We start from the raw sequence: 23,123 nt of genomic DNA on the forward strand, positions 1-23,123 counted from the left end.
GTGCTGATAATCATCCAACAGAATGAATACGTATTCCTAACAGTTTCGGATATTTGAGAACATCGCTATTAGATAATTTAACTATATTATTAAATTGTACCATTTCAACAACTTCAACTTCAGCTTCAATACGGAGTTGGTAAAGGAACATCTTGAGGTCTTTCTTCATTTGAATAGAGTTGTCTTCCATCTGAGCGACGGTGAAGATGCGCATCTTGCAGTTCTTCCAGGTGCGGTGCTGCTTCAGCAGGAACGGGAGTAACATCAGCATGCCACCATCGTGTACGATCCACCAGATGTCGATATTGCCAGATACCTTAATATTGATTAAATTTGATTTTATGTTACAATACATTTTTTATGCTTTATTTGCATGTAATCTTAACAAATTCTTATTTTTCTTGTCCTAATTGATCTATGAGGCCACCAATGTGGTGGACCGACAAAATTAAAACTGCAGTGGGAGGTCCCCTAAATGAGTGCAGTAGAATGGTCTCGAGCTGGGAGAGATGGCGCGACATCGTGAGACGCATCAAGTCTGCCCCTTCCAACACTACATGACGATCACGACCACTCTGTCAAGAGTGACACGACTGAGAAGAAGAAGAAACTGATCTATGTGTGAGTAATTTGATTTAGCTTAAACTTAGCTTAGAAATTTCGGTAACTTGCTTGAGCTTAATCTTTGGAAATGACTATTTCGGTGTCGGTATTGATAAGCCAAATCAAATCATAATACGAATGTGCCAACACCTCTTTTGTTGGTGTAGACTAGCTTACGAGTATAGCTGGTGGTAAATGGTTACCAGTGCACAAAGATACTAAAACGTCAATGTCGAAAGCGTTTCCTTACTCTATGGGCTGGAGGGTTTGATTGATTTACTCAGAAATAGTCCTAATGACCAATTATAATATCTCAAGGTTTTTTTTTTTTCAAAATAATGAAACAGTGATTTTTAGCGTTTCCAAAGTTGTAGTTGGATACGAGCAGTACCTTTTCAGTAGAGTCAGGGTAAAAGTTGATGCCTTTGGGTACGAGGAGAGCCATGCGAGCCGAGGCCACCGCACGGACGGTGTGCAGGAACCCGCGGTGTCGCGGCTCAGGCTCCTCCGCGCGTCGCCAGCCGTACGGCCACCCCACTATCACAGTGTTCGGCTTCAGACCGCCCAGACCCGTCGTTTGGACCCTGATGGATGTTCAGACGCAACTCAGTGCTTATCAATATAAGTTTTTTTTTGATAGCTTAGATGGCTGGACGAGCTCACAGCCCACCTGGTGTTAAGGTTACTGGAGCCCATAGACATCTACAACGTAAATGCGCCACCCACCTTGAAATATAAGTTCTAAGGTCTCAGCATAGCTACAGCGGCTGCCCCATTCTTCAAACCGAAACGCATTACTGTTTCACGGCAGAAATAAGCGGGATGGTGGTACCTACCCGCGCGGACTCACGGTCCTACCACCAGTTATTACGCGAATTATAATTTTGCGGCTTTGATTTTTATTACAAGATCTTATTCCATCACCGTGGAAGTCAATCGTGAACATTTGTTAAGTACGTATTTCATTAGAAAAATTGGTACCCGCCTGCGGAACACCGTGGCATCGCTATATACGAATGCACCGGACGTCTTATCCTTTAGGCCACGACGACTTCAAAATGTATATGGGATAGTGTACGATTACGTATTGAATAAGTAATAAAATGTAAGGTAATAAAATGAACTCACAAGTGGCTCAGTCCGTCGGGAACATTCGGTGAGACGAGCACGTCAACGAAGCCTTTGACCTTCTCATCGTCCATACATTTCCGTAGGTTCTGTCGAGCCGTAGACGCCTCGCCTGCGCGCTTCGGGAATTCCCCGCCGAGCACCGACACGCACACCGTCAGTCCCTTCCCTATGCAGGGGGGAGCCATCAATATTCAAAATAACTAAACAGCTTCCGTATTTGAAAATATCAGCAGATATCGCTCGTTCAGCAGGGTTCCTCCTCCGTGAGTCCTGTTCCTCAGTAATGAGGGTCGTGACCTTTGTGGAGCACTTTTGTTAGGACTATGTTCCTCCATTCCTTCTTGTCCTTCACGCAGTGGATAGCGATATTGATGCTGGAGTCCAACGTCTTAATCTGTTCAGACCAGCGCATGGGACTGCGCCCCTTAGGCCTCTTTCCTTCCACTTTGCCGGTGATGAGTAGTCTTTCAGCAGCATTAAGCATCACTTAAATACGCTTTCTTTATATTTTAATAGTTATATTTTATTCTTATAAAATGATTATTTAAATATAGCTTACCTGCTTTAAGTTGGTTGGCAAATGCGAGCATCTTGCGGTAGGTAGGCATCAGGTCGGGATTAAGTTTGGCCAAAACGAGGACTTGGGGACGCCAGTTCTTGGTGTGTGGTGGACCTTCCTCCAAACGAAGAAGGGAATAGCGTGCAGCCGACAGAGCCAAACCCCGGAGACCATCACCCCATTCCTTTTCAGCACTACACAGGATAAACAGAACATGACCAGTATTTTTATTTTATAAACATATTTTTATATATTTTAGTAAACATACATATGTTGCTGTTCTTTTAAAATTTAAATATCATTTAAAACATAAAAATATTAGACTGAAAATTTGAATTTGAAAATCTGTTTTTTTTTGTCAACTAATATAATATGTAGAGCGATTAATCAGTTTATTGTGGTTTATTGGATTTCATTAACTCAACTAAAGGAATGCAACTGAACAAAGAAAATGTTTGTCTTCTAAATATCTTACCCGCGATATTCAATATACTTGTAAATGAGACCCGCCATGCCAATCGCGATGAGCGCGTAGAACCAGGACGTCATAAACATGATGGAGATGCAGAGTGTCAGACCGGCAAGGGAAAGGGACCTGTTCAGGCGTACAAATAAATTTGTGTCATAATAAAATTCAATTTAGTCCAAATGCTCTCGGAAATCGGCAGTACCAAGGACAATAATTATTGGACGCTATGCTGTCGTTTTATCCTGCTTAATATCTGTACCGGTCTCAATTACTGATAAGAAGGTGGGAAGAAGAAAACATTATTTGGTTTATTTAATAGTTAATTATTAAATTTGGCTCTGCTTTTCCAACAACAATGTGTGTCAGTCGTTATTTCTCTGAGTAACTGAGTGTTTGTAGAATTCCTCTAACTGTTCCAAGAACGTTGACCAAATAGACTTACTAAATGCACGTTTCGAAAACTAATTGAAAATCCAATATTCGTAATAACCATAAGAAATGCATTGTGCATACAAAAATAAGGTGTGTGTGTTGGTTTAGAGTGAATTGAAACTTTATCTAGTCGTTATTGACTATAGCATGGGTGTGGTGTGAGATATAGTGACTATCATTTACTGTGTCAATATATACAATTAATATTAGTCTGTATATTTACTTATTAGGTTAATAATATTCGACAATTGTAAAACTATAAATGTAGTTTCTAGTAAATTCTAGTGAAAAAGTGAATTTATAGGGAATTCAAATTAATGTTTCTTTGTAAGATTGTTCTCTGTGCATTCTTGAATCTTTCACTGGACTGTCATGAGTAGTGGTACGATGAGTTATTGTTGGCACTACTAGGAAGATTTCTGAAGTAATACCATCTATGTACTACAAGTGTAGTTTCAAGAAATGAATGTACTTCATATATCGTATCATATATAGTGTTCATAATAACTTAATTATTTGAAAAAAATAAATAGCCAAAGTAATTTAGATTATTTATCTTTTTATTTAATAACAATTTACTTACCAGTGGTAGTATTTGAAGCGAGGACGCCAGTTCGGGGTTTTCAGTAGAGTTTGAAGAGCACAAGCCAAGTTCACGAATCCGTAGCACATTAAGAAGAACATGGACAACAGGGGAGCCAAGATGTCGACGTTCCCGAGTAAGATGCCGCATTGGCAGATTGCCATGGTCAGGAGTAAGGCCCTGGATAGATACCACACATCTCATAAACACATAAATGGCGATCATTATATAATACTTTAAGTAAAGTAATTGAACTTTACGAGTTGTAGCTAGAGGAAGAGGTAGACCTAAGAAGAAATGGATGAATTGCGTGAAAGACAGTATATGTAAGAGGGGAGTGAGCGAAGAAATAGTATATGATAGAGGAGTATGGAAGGGGAAAACATGTTGCGAAATCATCCCAAGTGACTGGGAGAGGGCCGGAGAATGATGATGAGTTTTTGTTAGTGCATATGCTTTCGAATATAAGTTAAACAATGATTCTTTTTTATCGTTTAGTTGTCGTAATTAAAGAAATAAGACCAGCTTATAAAGTTCTGACATTAGCTTTTGGTAGTAATTGCTAGGGGGATGCCAGGATATTTTCACGTAGCAGGGGAAGAAAACGTGACGTAAATATTGGCATAACTGCGCTTCACATGTTACAGTTAAAAACTCTTCCACATGATTATATTATGCAATGTATGTAACCTTAATTTTATTATATTTAATTGCATGTACTTAATTAATCTTATTTGTTAACAGATACCAAAACTGTATTTCTTGTTTGGCTGTATTCACTGTAACAACCATAATTATATAGTTCTTTAACTCACCGGGTAGGCTCTCCTCGTTTGGAAGAGACTGCGAATGGAGCTAGAAAAGGAATGATTTCATCTTTGGCGATGGCTTGCAGTAGTCGCGGCGCACCGGTTAGAGATTGGAGTCCCGCGCCCAATGTCGACAGGAATGAGCCGATCAGAATCACCCACTGGTTTGGCCACGCCATGTTCGCAACGACCAATTTCCCGCCAATCGATTGACCGAATCTAATAAAAGATTTGTAAATTAGCGTACAAAAAGTAAAAGAGTTATTATGCCGCATTGTATTGCATTATAGTTGTCCGCTACTTCAAATTGGGTAGCACGATTACTTCGCGACTGAAACGTGCGGGGTAGTTATAACTATGTGCTAACAAAACGCCTTATTAATAATAACTTATTTATATATTTGTAGGAGCGATTTTTTTATTCACGACCCTATTTCTTCACGACCCTTCTTCTTCTTTTTCCTATTCATTAATTCTTCGTGAAAATGATTGGATCTGCCAGATGTTTTTAACTCGAGGATAGTTACGTCACTCGGTTTGAATAAGCCCAGCGTTTTATCTATTAGACTACGAACAAGTTTCGACTGATGTTACACTGACTTCTTCGATGTTACAATTGTCATTGTATCGTTGTAAACGGCAAAATATTAATGTTGATTACTTTTAATTACTCTTGAAGATTATGTTAACTTTACTTACTTATCTCTGAGTAACAAATTATCGACAGTGCCAGCAAATAACAGCACGCACGAGAGGTAGACGGTGGAAGTGGTGAGGATCGCACAAATAGTTCCAATTGGAATACTCTTTTGAGCATCGGCCAAGTCTCCGGAGCGATTTGAACCAGCCATTATGCCTGTTAAAAAAGATTATCGAAGCGCATATTTTAATATTATTTTAATGTGTTTTTTAAGTAAAATACCAGTTTCTAAGTTGAGCATGGAAATTATGGATGCAATGGAAATTACTTATTCTAAATAAGGTTAAGTTCGACATGACATACAAAGTTAATGTTCTATAATTTTTTTGGTGAATAAATCATGTAGGTATACATTATGTCTTACCGGTCACCGAAGGGAAGAATATGCCTATCAAAATTGTGAAAGTCGTAGTGATGTCCGCGTAAATTTGATTGTGGGTAGGTCTCTCCATCTGTTCAATGTCGTCAGGTTCCTTGCCGTATGCGATGTATTGACCTTCTTGAATGAACGAGTCCTGGAGGTTATCGAAGAAAACCCCACTTGCGAGACCCTGGGTGAGACAAACGCAAATATTTTACTTTTAAAATCAAACGCTATGTCTTAAGAATTTCCACAATATTCATACAACAGGTCCAAATACTTATTGCGTCACTTTGAGAAGGTAGCCTCACATCAAGGTATATTTTCCTTCCAGAATTAGTATATTAAGTAAATGTTAATCAAAATAATTATTACTAAAAAATATACAGTTAAAGTCTATTTCTAAATACAATTTAACTGTAAGATTGATGTTCGGCTTATATAGAAACCTGCCTCTAGCAAAACTTTGTTAGGTAACGACGCTCGAGACTCGACCGGCCATGTTCAATGTTCATCCCAACTTACAAATTATATTACGGACTTCTGTTAGTTGTAAGTCTCAAACTTCGGTAATAACTAGAAGTTGATGGTCAATGTATCTAAGCGTAATGGCAAACCAAAAAGACATTGAGGCTTGAAGTATCCTTGCGATCAATAGACTTGTTTGCAACACGCGACGTTCAAAGAAAATTTTCATTTGGCATTGTGCCAATATGTTATTAGTCCAATATCGTGAACAGTACTGGTGAAAATATATATCCGGTCCAGAATTTTCATTATCATCCCAACTGTAAAAACTTTTCTATATAGATCCTTCAGAGAGCAACAGTGATTACCAGAGTAAATATTTAGGGGTGGCGAACATACAGCGTCAAGTTCCACTGTAGTGTTTATTATAAATAACGAATGACTGAGTCGAGTAATTTGTTTTTGGTTAATAAAAAGCGACAGATGTTTTTATAAGGATTTTTAAGTTTTCAAATCTTTTAAGTATTCTTTTTGTAGTCTTCTAAATACTAAGTTTTATAACTATTTGAACCTTAGAATTTTAGCATCTTATTGTTATATCGTTTTAAAATTTTCCGAATATTTGAAATTCAGAGTAATGGAAAACGTAGGATATAAATAATTGAGTTCTTGAATAATGAGGCCATATTATAAGCCCCATGAAGGTGTATTTTAAAAGCGACTATTACCTTAATTCCTTGCACAATGCTTATGTTGTGGGCTTCGTAGTAGGGGTCACAGATTTTATCGGGACAGAACATTGCATGCAGTTCGCCTTTTGGGTCCTTTGTGCAATTGCTAATATGAATATCCTTGAGCAAGCGGCGTCCGAGTACACACATTCTGAAATAAAAGCAAGAGATTAATTTATCGGAGATAAATTTAGAATTGTATTATTTTAACCAGTACAAAATATCAACACGACTTCGAATTCTGTAAAATTTTTGGAACATCAAGAATCATAAAATGAGAATAATAAATACGACTTTAAAATACTCAAAGTAATATTGATTGCGTTTATGATTCGCGAGAATGTAAAAAATATACTAGAGTAAGAAATATACTGATTCAGATGAAACTATTAGGACAAACAGAATTAAAACGATAATAGTATGTCTACTAGCTCTTGTCTTGAGCACTTGTGGAAGAATTTGTTGGGAGCTTGTTTGTTTTGGTACCTATATCTAGCGTATAGGAGCTATGTGCTTTGGTTCAAGAGGCAGGCTAGTCGTATTTAGTTTATCAAAGCTCAAACTTTGCTTTGAGATCAATTTGACGTCAATGGGATTCTGTTACAGCTTTGATAACCGGTATGCCGTGAGACTGTTCAACGATTTCTGCTCTTAATCAAGTGATACTCTTAACGTTCGTGTTGATAACTTACTGTAAGCTATCGTTTCCATAGAAGTTGACGAATATTCCGGCATATACCGCGGTGATGGAGAGGATGACGCAGGCCAGAGCGACAGTAGCGAATTTGTTGACGAACTTTACTCCAACGAAAACAACCATCCCCATAATGAGGAGCAAACCGGTTCCGTAGACGCGGAAATTGTTGTACATTGCTTCTGGGTCCTTAGTGAAATCGCCGAAAATTGATATCCACGGTGCCATGTAAGTCTAAAATGACAGAAAGCAAAAAAAAATTGTAATGTTCTTAGCCTTTTCCGTCTTAATCTAAAAATAATATTCCTAATGCTGATAAGCATCGCATTACCATTAGCATTTGCAATCGAGTCTTTGGCTTAATATGTAGTACCAATCGCGGTCAATTATGAAAGTATTTTCACGAGTAGTCAAGAAAAAATATTTTCATTTCAGTCTTAAATCTACTATTTCTTTCATCGGGGGCACGAATAGCATAGATGAGCTATGAACGCATCTTAAAAATAATTTGAAATTGTACCCTCAACAAACACAATTACTTTGTTTTATAAATATCCTGATGTCTTTTCAGAATTACATAAAAGGACATCGCGATAATATTTGTTCCTTATTTCCGATGAACTATTTCATGTGTAGAGTAAGTACGGTCGTTGAAAATCGAACGCGAACCTCTAGAGTCTTGATCTGTGTGCCAGCCGAATAGAGATGAGCACCGCTTTGCAATATGTCTCATAAAATTATAACATTGTATCTCCGAGGCGGAAAGTTGGTGTAATATCAGAGAGAAATTTGTGCACATAGGTATTAGAGCTAATGCACTGCTTGATTAAGTAAACATGAGTTATGCATGAATCCGTTACTAGCACTCAATTTAATTTGAAAACCCTTGAAATGGTTCAAGCGGTATGTGAAATGAAAAAAAAAACATTTTTAATTTTTTTTTATTGCTTAGATGGGTGGACGAACTCACAGCCCACCTGGTGTTAAGTGGTTACTGGAAACCATAGACATCTACAACGTAAATGCGGCACCCACCTTGAGATATAAGTTCTAAGATCTCAGTATAGTTACAACGGCTGCCCTACACTTCAGAGCGAAAGGCATTACTGCTTCACAGCAGAAATATTTTACTTTTTTATAATTTTACTTTTGGCGTAGCTGTAGTTACTAACCAGTACGATTTCGACAGCTCCAACGATGTACATAGCGGCCGCTAGGGTTGTACCCGTGTAGAACAGCATGCCGACCGCCCCGCCGCACTCCGGCCCCAGGGACCGACCGATCATGAAATACGATCCCCCCGCCGGCACCACGCCGTTCGTTGCGATGGCAGACATTGATATTGCGGTTAACATCGTCTGCCGACATATTTTATGGTTACATCGTTATCTCAATAGTCTATCTGACCCAGTTTTATCAGTTTTAGGAGCGATATTTTGAAGAGTTGACACTTGGCTATGAACAATAGAAACTCAATCATACTTTTGTTGTTGTTCGAGGTAGTTGATTACAAACATAATTGAGAGTCGAGAGCTTTCTGATCTTAATAAGGTAAGTTTGTAAACAGACTTTTGTTTTTGGACAATTTCAATCGAGTATTTTGCAGGTTTCGACAATTTACATAAAAATATGATTGATGTTGTGTTCGTATGTTGTATGAATATAAACCACCTACCGTACAGCAGCAGGTTAGAACAATGAGGAATCCTTGTATAGCGCCAGCGGTGCCGACAACCCAGGTGAGCCGGATGAATAAGATCACACCGAAGATATTCTGGATGCAAGGCAGGTACACGCCGATGAGCGTGCCCATGCGGGCTGGTGGGGCTGGCTTGGGGGCATCTGGGTCTGCGGCGGATGCCGTGGGGATTGTATTCGCATAGTCCGCTAGCGAGCTGAGGAACGTGGCTGCTCTAGGTCGGTCCTCGATCTCTTCCTGTAATAGATAATTTATTTAAAAAAAAAAAAAAATAACGTCATAGGTTTTTTTCATTAAAAATGTACTACTTGATCTCAACCCTGTCACAGTTCAATAAGCCACATCTTGATAATGTAATGAAAATGTTGTCGTTCGAAACTATCAAACTTAAAACGACAACGTTGTGGAACAAAAATTGTACTGTTATAGAATATCACTTATAATACGTTTTTTTATTGCTTAGATGAATGGACGAGCTCACACTGTTACTAACTGGCTACTAAAGCCCATAGCCATCTACAACGTAAATGCGCCACCCACCTTGAGTTATAGGTTCTAAGGTCTCAGTATAGTTACAACGGCTGCCCCGCCCTTCAAACCGAAACGCATTACTGCTTTAAGGCAGAAATAGGCGGGGCGGTAGTACCTACCCGTGCAGACCGCAGATATTTTTTTCAATTTATTTCATTAATTAATTATTTTAGCTCAACTCAATCGTCGTTTCGAAGAACACTTAACATTTATGGACCATTCTTGAAGTTAACGGACTTTATCGAATACTTTGTTTTCTCAAGCTTCGCTGATATACTCCGAACCTGTTCTTATTTACTCGTATATTTTCTAGAAACTAAATTCATTTTCATATTATTATAATCTAGATAAAAGTAAGTTAACATATACATTTGGAAATGTATGTAGACGGAATGTACATAATATGTCAAGTTCGGGTTGAAAATATGTTACGTCTCCTGCTTTAAATAAAAAAGTACCTAATCTTTTTTATGTTAATATGACTGTAGGGCATAAACAAATCGTGTCTAATCTATATATATAAAAATGAATTGCTGTTCGTTAGTCTCGCTAAAACTCGAGAACGGCTGGACCGATTTGACTATTTTTGATCTTGGATTATTTGTGGAAGTCCAGAGAAGGTTTAAAAGGTAGATAAATATGAAAATGCTCGGAATTAAAAAAAAATAACAATTTTGTTTTTCCTTTGATGCGTCGGACGGATTCCTTTTGTTTGTTTTAAGTTTATTTTAAACAAAATTTTAGGACTTTTATTTATCAATTGAGGCACTACGAAGTCTGCCGGGTCAGCTAGTATGGTATAAAATAAAACAAACGTATTCATTGTTTGTTTTTAAAATGGTCTTCTGTAATAAAATTACTTTAAATAAGATTTATTTTTATTCAATTTAATAAACACTTATCAGATTCTGCCCCTATTATTATTTAAGTTATTCGAACTCCCGGTAAACGGATCACGTAACAAATATACTTGAAATACGTTCTGTATGTAGAATAAGTAAAGAGAAACGTGTTACGTTACAGCCTTATTCGGTGTTACGTAACTGTCTCAATTTTGGTTATTCGGGTATCCCTGGATGATTCCGTAAGGTGTCTTGAATAGACGTGACTTTATTACTTTATCATATACTAGCGACCCGCCCTCGCTTCGCTTCGGAAACATTAAAACACACATGAAACCAAAAAAAAAAAAAAAGTAGCCTATGTTCATCAGGGACAATGTCGGCTTCTAATGGAAAAAGATTTTTTTCAAATCGTTCCAGTAGTTTCGGAGCCTATTCGAAACAAACAAACAAACAAATCTTTCCTCTTTATATTATAACTAGCGACCCGCCCTCGCTTCGCTTCGGAAACATTAAAACACACATGAAACCAAAAAAATAAAATAAAAAATAAAATAAAAAAGTAGCCTATGTTCATCAGGGACAATGTCGGCTTCTAATGGAAAAATAATTTTTCAAATCGGTCCAGTAGTTTCGGAGCCTATTCGAAACAAACAAACAAACAAATCTTTCCTCTTTATAATATTAGTATAGATATAATATAATATTATAAGTATAAGTATAGAGAGTATAGAGATAACGCTCATATCACTTTTGGAACCGGAATGCGTGAATGCATTGCGGCCGAGTCAAGATACTGGCCCTCCCAAGTTATGCTTCTACGAAAGAACAGAAATAGTGGTGGTAGCACCAAGGGCATCTTCTGTTATATAAATATTAGTCTAGCATCTTCTGTTATATAAATAGACTAGCTGATCCGGCATACTTCGTGGTGCCTCAATCGATAAATAAAAGACCTAAGCTTTTGTATAAAATAAACTTAAAACAAACAAAAGGAATCCGTCCGACGGGGGACACATCAAAGGAAAAACAATATTGTCATTTTTATTTAATTCCGAGCATTTTCATATTTATATACCTTTTAACCCTTCTTTGGACTTCCACAAATATTAATTCATTTTTATATTATATATAGAAGAAGAAGATAAACGGTTTTCGTTTGCGTATGCCTTAAAGAAACTTCTTTGATATTATTATTGATTTCGAAAACAAAACAGAAACCGCAAAACTATTTCTCAATCTTCAAAAAGCTAGTACAGATGGAACAGACGATACAAAACTTTAAAGTTGAAAGGTTTTACCCGTAGAAACTTGCAGATCGCTCCCAAGTCTGACACTATTGGCTACTCGGACTAGTTAACAGTTTTGCTCGGCGAAAGTTTTACGGTGCTGTACAAACTGTCCACTCCAGAAACTAAGTTAGCCGAGAGTGTTCGACTGATTTGTTAATGGTAAGCTTTTAGGATTAAATTAAACCGGTTTTCATTCTGAATTGTTGGTCATGTACTTATGATTAGTGCCTATCGCGAATATCATAGTTATGTACCAATGTTACTAAACGGTATGAGTAAGACTCCCAGTGTTACGGTAATGTTGCAGTATGGTTCCGGTGTTTAGGTTATTTTGGTATAAAATAAATTAATTAATGAATTTTTATTCATTAATTAATTTATATTATATATAGAAAAATTCATTATAAATTAATTAATGAATTTTTATATGCAGATTATTTCAAAGCTCATCTGGTTTTAAGTGATTTTTTTTTATTGCTTAAATGGGTGGACGAGCTCACACCGCCACTGGTGTTAAGTGGTTACTGGAGCCCATGGACATCTACAACGTAAATGCGCCACCCACCTTGAGATATAAGTTCTAAGGTCTCAGTATAGTTACAACGGCAGCCCCACCCTTCAAACCGAAACGCATTACTGTACCAACCCGCGCGGACTCGCAAGAGGTCCTACCACCAGTACACTCGAAAGTATTACTTGAATCTATAAACATCGCAGCAATTTATGAGCTTGCAACATTTAAAATATAATATACATACATGGTTCCAAAATATACGTGAATTTGAAGGGTAAGATAGCCGATACTAGAATATAATTGGGACTGGTATATTTTCTAAATCACTTAAACGATATGGCTTGCGAGTTCTTTATCTATGTACTGTACTAGTGGCCCGCTCCGGCTCCGCTCGCGTCTTTATCAAAAATTTCAACGATATTTGACGTTTTTTTATTTTTTTAAATAAAAGAACACTTATTGCGGCGTAACTATAATAGTGAGACATATGCTGTTGCGACACTTTTTGTAAATAATAATCTAATAATGTAATAATAAATTTGTAAATAATTTAGTAAGGATTTTCCAAATTTTTTTTTTCTAATATTTTTTTTTCTTCAAAAAATATTATAGCCTATTTCACTCGGGAATAGTGTAGCTGCCAATCAGTGAAAGAATTTTTCATATCGATTCAATAGTTTCGGAGCCTATTCAATACAAACAAACCAACAAATCTTTCCTCTTTATAATATTCGTATAGAAGAAAAAGAAGCCTATTTATAAAGCTGACGTTAAACCCACGCATCGCACGACATACATCATGCTCGCTCGACATTAACTCGTAACATCAATACGAACGAGTACTTCATCATAAAAGCTTATCTGAATAATAATATAACGCTTGCGTAAAATCTCTTCAGTGTAATATTTTTAATTTTAATATATGAGTCGTCTATTATCAAAGATGGCAATCTGTGCATTTGGACAACAAAATTTTATTGATATGTCAATACAGATTGATTTGAATATAATCGTCTCCTTCAAAGAATACGGTTCAAAACCTGCATTAAATAAAGGTTAATAGTTAACCTGTTATTTATCTAAGATGTCGTTCCGAAGAGTTTTGTGACTGCCGATGGAATACAAAGTCAATAATTCGTTTTTCTGATTTACCAATCATTGTCCAAAAGTCAGATTGCCGCCTTTGATAATAGTCGACTCATATGTAAAGTGATACGCGGCAACCGTCTCTGAAACGAGATTAGATTGGAAGCTGTCGTGTTTTATTTACACGTCATTTGCATGCGCTTATTCGCTTAGTTTAACGAACGCAGTTTAGGGTTAGCGGACAAACGAATACTTTATTTTTATATTTAACTAGCGACCCGCCCTCGCTTCGCTTCGGAAACATTAAAACAAACATGAAACAAACAAAAAAAATTTTTTTTTTAAAAAAAGTATCCTATGTTCATCAGGGACAATGTCGGCTTCTAATGGAAAAAGAATTTTTCAAATCGGTCCAGTAGTTTCGGAGCCTATTCGAAACAAACAAACAAACAAACAAATCTTTCCTCTTTATAATATTAGTATAGACAAATAGCGTCAGTATTTTAGTTGCTATTTGGATATTAATAAGCATATTTATCCGCACTCATCTCAAAATGTGATTAATATTTATTTATTATCCGTTGTAGAAATAATAAGATCCGTAATTGAAGACATTCAAATACATTTCTTTTTAATTTCAAAATAGTGTCATAGCTATTCAAAATCATTCCCAACATTTCTATTCAGTATTCGGTGTTTCAAGTTTTATAAATATGTGCCGGAATTTATTCCCCCAGTATTACAGCAGCAGTAAAATTGACGAGATATCGTATATTCGTTAATTAAATACTGGTAATAGTGGTATGGATAATTGTTTGGGGTTGAAACGTGAAAGTTCTCTAGTTCATGTAACTGGTATTGATAGTGAATAGAATATATTAGAGCATGTTCAAAAATGATCATTTTATATATATGTAGTGCACCCGGGTGAAGCTACGAGCGTAATGCTAGTGCTTAATAAAATAACCGGTTGAGTCGGGAGCACTACCATGAATTGTAAGTGTAAATAGGAATTTGGAGCAGCGAGCTCGTTTGTGGGATGAAACGAATCAAGCGTTTACATTTCAAATGAGATATTTACATTTTATTTTCTACACGAGTTATTTTTTCAAACGGTATATAAGCTTAGTATCACTTTTTTTCATTTTTGTTAAATTTTATTTCGAACTTTTCATGGCACATGTTTTTTTTTAAACTGATGAAGAAAGCCGATCGCGACCGAATTGATGCATTTGAGATGTAGTGCTGGCGAAAGATGCTAGGAATTCCCTGGACAGCACATCGCTCCAACGTGTCGATCCTCCAAGAACTCCAGATAAAGACGAAGCTTTCTACCATCTGCCTACGTAGAGTTCTGGAATACTTTGGGCACATTGCAAGAAAGAATCACGGCAGCTTGGAGAAGCTGAAGAAGAAGTGTCTGGCAAGGTGAAGGGAAGAAGACCACGAGGTAGAGGCCCGACACGTTGGACTCGCACACTCGGCGGCAGATAGAGGCAAATGGCGTGGAATGGTCCGTAATAAACTCTTGTTGCGAGGAGGTGGTCATGATCCTCAGTATTGAGGAAACCGAAGCAAGCAGAAGAAAAATTAAAGTATTAAGTTAGTTAATATTTGATATTAAAACCGAATGAGGATAACACAGTCTCGATTTACGAATAAAATAATCAAGGAAGCACAATCCATTTTTAAATTTAGCTTGATTGCTCTGAGCTCTTCATAAATAAGATTCGATCATTAAACAAAGCGTAACACGGCTCATTTATCACGCTGGAGCTCTTCCTATTTGTTTTCATTTGTTCTGTCGCCATCATTCGGCACTTATTCGACATCCGGGAGGCGCGGCGGCGCCCGATCGAAATGCTAACGTAATGAACACCTTTGTTCCGTTTACGTTGGAAGTGCGGTTTTTGGACTCGGCTTGAGATTGTGCTCTCTTATTTATATTCATGATTTCAATAGGTACTTATTTTACATAAGGATTAATGATGTGACACGAGTTCGTATCGAGAGCCATTGAAACTTTTTCTTGTGTAATGTATGTGTTGTAATACTGCATTGGTGGTAGGACCTCTTGTGAGTCCGCACGGGTAGGTACCACCACCCCGCCTATTTCTGCCGTGAAGAAGTAATACGTTTCGGCTTGAAGGGTGGGGTAGCCGTTGTAACTATACTCAGACCTTAGAACTTATATCTCAAGGGGGTGGCGCATTTACGTTGTAGATGTCTATGGGCTCCAGTAACCACTTAACACCAGGTGGGCTGTGAGTTCGTCCACCCATCTAAGCAATAAAAAAGAAATCTAGTACAAAAATTCTATTGAAGTTAGTTCTTTAAAAAACCATGAAAATCTCAACGGCATCGTAAAATAATGTGGGTAAAATTGCTTAGTTGATTTTCCCTCAGTATTAAATACCACGCAACTCGCTAGAATGAGACTTAAGACAGATGGTTGTTGACCTCGGTGAAAATGTTTTAAACCGAAGCCTCGCATTTCTTCTGATGACAGCTGGCCTTGATCTGAAGAGGAGTGAAGTGTTCTCCGATGTCCCTATTGAGGCCAACTTCGATACCAGAAAATGATAAAGTTGATCTTATGTTAAAATAATCTTGACGATTCCTATATCCGTCACCACTTCGTTAAGAATTATTAGTAGTTATTTCGATGTATCGTATTGAAATTGAATGTGTTCTAAAATAATAAGGTATATATGTGGGATGGTATGGCGAAATTTAGTGGATATTTAGTTTAAGAATAAAATCTTTTATTCTTTAAAAAAAATACTACATACATATTCGTAGCATCGTCATGTCAATTTTATATCTGTCATTTATGTTTTCTTCTTTTAAAATAAAACTAGTGTGCCAGTGTGAATTGACCAAAAAGTTCCGATCTTCCCACTTATATTCCTCAAAATTGTGTAGCACACTTTTGGTTTTTGTTTTCTCGTATTTTTCAGAGTTCAACGTTTTCTACTAGAACCAGACTTCTCACTTCGCACATGAAATTCAACAATCGTAGTGGAAACCGCATTGTAACCTGTAAAGCGCCCTATCGTAGGGGCTGGCTTTAACTCAGACCGCATTCCGATAGAGGCACCCGTCACGCGCGGACGTGCTCATCGACCACTCGATCGCCCGGCCTTTGTTCGCCCGGCTTTTGTTAGCCCGGCCATTGTTCGCGCGGCCTGTGTTCGTGGTACATCTGCCGACTAAGTGCTCTTCCTGGAAGTTTTTATTTGTTTGGTTTCCTTTTGTTATTTCTGTGTTCGTGGTACATCTGCCGACAAACTGTCTTCCTGGAAGTGTTTAATTGTTTTGTTTCTTTTTGTTATTTCCGTTTTGTTGTGATTTTTCTTTGTCCTGCAGTAATCGTGCCGCATCGCCACCTGTGTTCAATAGAACCGCTCAGGTCCGAGAAGTTGGGGCCTCGCCGCAAGGCGAGTGTTTTCTAAGACCCAGGGTAGCCCCACCTGGGCACGTAGACATCATGGACGCTGTATTTGCGGAATTTCTCCGGCTTCGCTACCCAAAGCTCACTTCCGAGTTTCAGGCCTTCAAGGCCGATCACACTGCGAGCCCTCTCGTGGACTCCACCGAGCTCGCTGCTCCTGCGTCGCCTGTACCTGCGTGCAAAGCTTCTGCATCGAGCACCGCAGCCTCCGTCGTGCCTGCCGTTCCCGCGTCGCCTATACTGGCGAGTAAAACTGCTGCGTCGTCCGCCGTGGTCACCGTTCCAGCAGCGCGATCATCCGCGGCCTCCGTCGCGCCGTCCAAAACACCTACTCGTAGGTCACCTGCGCCCGCCTCCTCGTCCTCCGACTCTGACTCGGAGATGGAGGTCGACCTCGCTCCCGCCTCATCGACGGATGGATTCACCCTGGTGCAAAAGGGTAAGAAGCGTGCCGCGGAGTCTCGAGCTCCCGCGGCCGCTAAAATTAGCAAAGCCGCGAACGCGTCGCGCCCCCGCCCTCAGACTCCCGTTGCGCCTCCAGCCCGTGCCACTCCGTCGCCGCGTCCGGTGGCACAAAATAAAGCCCAGACCCCTCCCCCGGTAATCCTTCAAGAGAAGGCAGCTTGGGAACGAGTTTCCCTGGCCCTTAAGGCCAAAAATATCAATTTTACGAATGCCCGTAACCTCGCGAACGGCATTCAAATTAAGGTTCGAACATCCGACGACCATAGGGCCCTCTCTTCTTACCTCCGTAAGGAGCGTATAAGTTTCCACACATATACGCTCCAGGAGGAGCGCGAACTCCGTGCCGTTATACGTGGCATCCCTAAAGAGTTGGATGCCGAGCTCGTCAAGGCCGATCTTCTCGAACAAGGCCTACCGGTTAACTCCGTACACCGCATGCACACAGGCCGCGGAAGGGAGCCATATAATATGGTTCTCGTCGCCCTCCAGCCTACCCCCGAGGGTAAGCAAATATTCAACATCCGAACGGTCTGTAGCCTTTCCGGAATCGCAGTCGAAACCCCACACAAGAAAGGCACACCTAGCCAGTGCCATAACTGCCAATTATACGGGCATTCTTCCCGTAACTGTCACGCGCGCCCCCGATGCGTCAAGTGCTTAGGCGATCACGCCACGGCCCTATGCACTCGCGATCAAAAAACCGCGACAGAACCGCCTAGCTGCGTCCTGTGTCGAACACAGGGTCACCCCGCAAATTACCGCGGATGCCCCCGAGCCCCGAAAATAAATCGCCGCGTCGCCCGCCAAAACCGCCTCCGAGCTTCCGGCCCAGACATCAAAGCCTCGGCACCCTCTGTGTCGCAGGCTAAGCCAGCGTTCGTTCCGGCGCCGGTGCCCAGTGTCTCGGCCTGGGCGAAACCGCTGCCGTACATGAACACGGCTACAACTCCCTCCTCCGCGATTCGTCCCGCCCCCGCGACTCGTCCCTCTCCCGCGACTTGCCCTCCGACCGCGTCCGACAATCTCGCTTTAGCGATCGACTTCTTTCAGTCGATCAACTTTGAGCGCGTTAACGCTTTGGGCGACGCCATTCGCTCTGCCTCCACTGCACAACACTTTATCGCCGTTGTGCAAGAATACGCCGACGTATACGCGTCATTAAATACGTACGTCCTCCCCTCACTCCGCCGGTAATCAATGGCGTATATAAGTAGAATAAAGCCCCTATCCGTAACGATAGGATTTTTTAACGCTTACGGTCTCGCAAATCAGCGTGATCAGGTTTCTGACTTTTTGCGTGACCATCAAATTGATATCTTTTTAGTGCAGGAGACCCTACTTAAGCCCGCGCGCCGTGACCCTAAAATCGCGAACTATAACATGGTCAGGAACGACAGGCTCTCTGCTCGTGGTGGTGGTACCGTCATTTACTATAGAAGAGCCCTGCATTGCGTCCCACTCGATCCTCCCGCGCTCGCTAATATCGAAGCATCAGTGTGCCGAATCTCACTGACGGGACACGCGCCGATCGTTATCGCGTCCGTTTATCTTCCACCGGATAAGATCGTTCTAAGCAGTGATATCGAGGCGCTGCTCGGCATGGGGAGCTCTGTCATTCTGGCGGGCGACCTAAATTGTAAACACATTAGGTGGAACTCACACACCACAACCCCGAATGGCAGGCGGCTTGACGCGTTAGTCGATAATCTCGCCTTCGATATCGTCGCTCCGCTAATCCCGACTCACTACCCGCTAAATATCGCGCATCGCCCGGATATACTCGACATAGCGTTATTAAAAAACGTAACTCTGCGCTTACACTCGATCGAAGTAGTTTCAGAGTTAGATTCAGACCACCGTCCCGTCGTTATGAAGCTCGGTCGCGCTCCCGATTCTGTTCCCGTCACGAGGACTGTGGTGGATTGGCACACGCTGGGCATCAGCCTGGCTGAATCTGATCCACCATCGCTACCGTTTAGCCCGGACTCTACCCCGTCTCCTCAGGATACCGCTGAAGCCATAGACATCTTAACGTCACACATCACCTCGACATTAGATAGGTCATCGAAACAAGTTGTAGCGGAGGACTTCCTTCACCGCTTCAAATTGTCCGACGATATTAGGGAACTCCTTAGAGCTAAGAACGCCTCGATACGCGCCTACGACAGGTATCCTACCGCGGAAAATCGTATTCGAATGCGTGCCCTACAACGCGACGTAAAGTCTCGCATCGCCGAAGTCCGAGATGCCAGATGGTCTGATTTCTTAGAAGGACTCGCGCCCTCCCAAAGGTCTTACTACCGCTTAGCTCGTACTCTCAAATCGGATACGGTAGTAACTATGCCCCCCCTCGTAGGCCCCTCAGGCCGACTCACGGCGTTCGATGATGACGAAAAAGCAGAGCTGCTGGCCGATACATTGCAAACCCAGTGCACGCCCAGCATTCAATCCGTGGACCCTGTGCATGTAGAATTAGTAGACAGTGAGGTAGAACGCAGAGCCTCCTTGCCACCCTCTGATGTGTTACCACCCGTCACCTCGATGGAAGTTAAAGACTTGATCAAAGACCTACGTCCTCGCAAGGCTCCCGGTTCCGACGGTATATCCAACCGCGTTATTAAACTTCTACCCGTCCAACTCATCGTGATGTTGGCATCTATTTTCAATGCCGCTATGGCGAACTGTATCTTTCCCGCGGTGTGGAAAGAAGCGGACGTTATCGGCATACATAAACCCGGTAAGCCAAAAAATCATCCGACGAGCTACCGCCCGATTAGCCTCCTCATGTCTCTAGGCAAACTGTATGAGCGTCTGCTCTACAAACGCCTCAGAGACTTCGTCTCATCCAAGGGCATTCTCATCGATGAACAATTCGGATTCCGTACAAATCACTCATGCGTTCAACAGGTGCACCGCCTCACGGAGCACATTCTTGTGGGGCTTAATCGACCAAAACCGTTATACACGGGAGCTCTCTTCTTCGACGTCGCAAAAGCGTTCGACAAAGTCTGGCACAACGGTTTGACTTTCAAACTATTCAACATGGGTGTGCCGGATAGTCTCGTGCTCATCATACGGGACTTCTTGTCGAACCGCTCTTTTCGATATCGAGTCGAGGGAACCCGCTCCTCCCCACGACCTCTCACAGCTGGAGTCCCGCAAGGCTCTGTCCTCTCACCCCTCCTATTTAGCTTATTCGTTAACGATATTCCCCGGTCGCCGCCGACCCATTTAGCTTTATTCGCCGACGACACGACTGTTTACTATTCCAGTAGAAACAAGTCCCTAATCGCGAAGAAGCTTCAGAGCGCAGCCCTAGCCCTAGGACAGTGGTTCCGAAAATGGCGCATAGACATCAACCCAGCGAAAAGTACTGCGGTGCTCTTTCAGAGGGGAAGCTCCACACGGATTTCCTCCCGTATTAGGAGGAGGAATCTCACACCCCCGATTACTCTCTTTAGTCAATCCATACCCTGGGCCAGGAAGGTCAAGTACCTGGGCGTTACCCTGGATGCATCGATGACATTCCGCCCGCATATAAAATCAGTCCGTGACCGTGCCGCGTTTATTCTCGGTAGACTCTACCCCATGATTTGTAAGCGGAGTAAAATGTCCCTTCGGAACAAGGTGACACTTTACAAAACTTGCATAAGGCCCGTCATGACTTACGCGAGTGTGGTGTTCGCTCACGCGGCCCGCACGCACATAGACACCCTTCAATCTCTACAATCCCGCTTTTGCAGGTTAGCCGTCGGAGCTCCGTGGTTCGTGAGGAACGTTGACCTACACGACGACCTGGGCCTCGAATCTATACAGAAATACATGAAGTCAGCGTCGGAACGGTATTTCGATAAGGCTATGCGTCATGATAATCGCCTTATCGTAGCCGCCGCTGACTACTCCCCGAATCCTGATCATGCAGGAGCCAGTCACCGTCGACGCCCTAGACACGTCCTTACGGATCCATCAGATCCAATAACCTTCGCACTAGACGCCTTCAGCTCTAGGAGCAGGCTTAGGGACCTCGGTAACCGTACTCGTCGAACTCGACAAAGAGTTCGCCGTGCAACCTAACCCATGAATCAGCTCGCTGAGTTTCTCGCCGGATCTTCTCAGCGGGTCGCGATTCCGATCCGGTAGTAGATTCATTCGCGAAGCAGCTGCTCTTGAGCTGTTAGGTCTCCTTCGGAGGCGCTCGGGTAGCTGTTAGCAAATCCCACCCCTCCTGGCTGAGCCTTTGCTCGCCCACCTGTCCTGGTGAAACTGGAAAGGCCTCCGGGCCACCAGTAATCCTTCAATCATAAAAAAAAAAAAAAAAAAAAAAAAGTTCTCTAGTTCATGTAACTGGTATTGATAGTGAATAGAATATATTAGAGCATGTTCAAAAATGATCATTTTATATATATGTAGTGCACCCGGGTGAAGCTACGAGCGTAATGCTAGTGCTTAATAAAATAACCGGTTGAGTCGGGAGCACTACCATGAATTGTAAGTGTAAATAGGAATTTGGAGCAGCGAGCTCGTTTGTGGGATGAAACGAATCAAGCGTTTACATTTCAAATGAGATATTTACATTTTATTTTCTACACGAGTTATTTTTTCAAACGGTATATAAGCTTAGTATCACTTTTTTTCATTTTTGTTAAATTTTATTTCGAACTTTTCATGGCACATGTTTTTTTTTAAACTGATGAAGAAAGCCGATCGCGACCGAATTGATGCATTTGAGATGTAGTGCTGGCGAAAGATGCTAGGAATTCCCTGGACAGCACATCGCTCCAACGTGTCGATCCTCCAAGAACTCCAGATAAAGACGAAGCTTTCTACCATCTGCCTACGTAGAGTTCTGGAATACTTTGGGCACATTGCAAGAAAGAATCACGGCAGCTTGGAGAAGCTGAAGAAGAAGTGTCTGGCAAGGTGAAGGGAAGAAGACCACGAGGTAGAGGCCCGACACGTTGGACTCGCACACTCGGCGGCAGATAGAGGCAAATGGCGTGGAATGGTCCGTAATAAACTCTTGTTGCGAGGAGGTGGTCATGATCCTCAGTATTGAGGAAACCGAAGCAAGCAGAAGAAAAATTAAAGTATTAAGTTAGTTAATATTTGATATTAAAACCGAATGAGGATAACACAGTCTCGATTTACGAATAAAATAATCAAGGAAGCACAATCCATTTTTAAATTTAGCTTGATTGCTCTGAGCTCTTCATAAATAAGATTCGATCATTAAACAAAGCGTAACACGGCTCATTTATCACGCTGGAGCTCTTCCTATTTGTTTTCATTTGTTCTGTCGCCATCATTCGGCACTTATTCGACATCCGGGAGGCGCGGCGGCGCCCGATCGAAATGCTAACGTAATGAACACCTTTGTTCCGTTTACGTTGGAAGTGCGGTTTTTGGACTCGGCTTGAGATTGTGCTCTCTTATTTATATTCATGATTTCAATAGGTACTTATTTTACATAAGGATTAATGATGTGACACGAGTTCGTATCGAGAGCCATTGAAACTTTTTCTTGTGTAATGTATGTGTTGTAATACTGCATTGGTGGTAGGACCTCTTGTGAGTCCGCACGGGTAGGTACCACCACCCCGCCTATTTCTGCCGTGAAGAAGTAATACGTTTCGGCTTGAAGGGTGGGGTAGCCGTTGTAACTATACTCAGACCTTAGAACTTATATCTCAAGGGGGTGGC

General features: G+C 41.1%; 1 protein-coding gene across 5 annotated transcripts in view; it reads right to left on the reverse strand.

The window, feature by feature from the left end:
• The window catches only part of LOC101738757 (solute carrier family 12 member 6), a 419,122-nt gene that overhangs the window by 10,695 nt on the left and 385,304 nt on the right, over positions 1-23,123 (reverse strand). For all 5 annotated transcript variants that reach the window (XM_062668776.1, XM_012693706.4, XM_062668778.1 and 2 more), the window contains exons 4-16: positions 9,216-9,476; positions 8,713-8,898; positions 7,539-7,774; positions 6,844-6,997; positions 5,651-5,837; positions 5,286-5,442; positions 4,593-4,805; positions 3,778-3,957; positions 2,769-2,888; positions 2,294-2,487; positions 1,732-1,900; positions 995-1,187; positions 101-316 (exon numbers count right to left, since the gene is read on the reverse strand). In XM_062668776.1, the coding sequence (XP_062524760.1) occupies positions 101-316; positions 995-1,187; positions 1,732-1,900; positions 2,294-2,487; positions 2,769-2,888; positions 3,778-3,957; positions 4,593-4,805; positions 5,286-5,442; positions 5,651-5,837; positions 6,844-6,997; positions 7,539-7,774; positions 8,713-8,898; positions 9,216-9,476 (2,466 nt within the window). The remainder of the gene's footprint in view (positions 1-100; positions 317-994; positions 1,188-1,731; positions 1,901-2,293; positions 2,488-2,768; positions 2,889-3,777; positions 3,958-4,592; positions 4,806-5,285; positions 5,443-5,650; positions 5,838-6,843; positions 6,998-7,538; positions 7,775-8,712; positions 8,899-9,215; positions 9,477-23,123) is intronic.

The sequence above is a fragment of the Bombyx mori genome, chromosome 5, assembly GCF_030269925.1.
Source record: "Bombyx mori chromosome 5, ASM3026992v2".
In the NCBI taxonomy this organism is placed as follows: domain Eukaryota; kingdom Metazoa; phylum Arthropoda; class Insecta; order Lepidoptera; family Bombycidae; genus Bombyx; species Bombyx mori.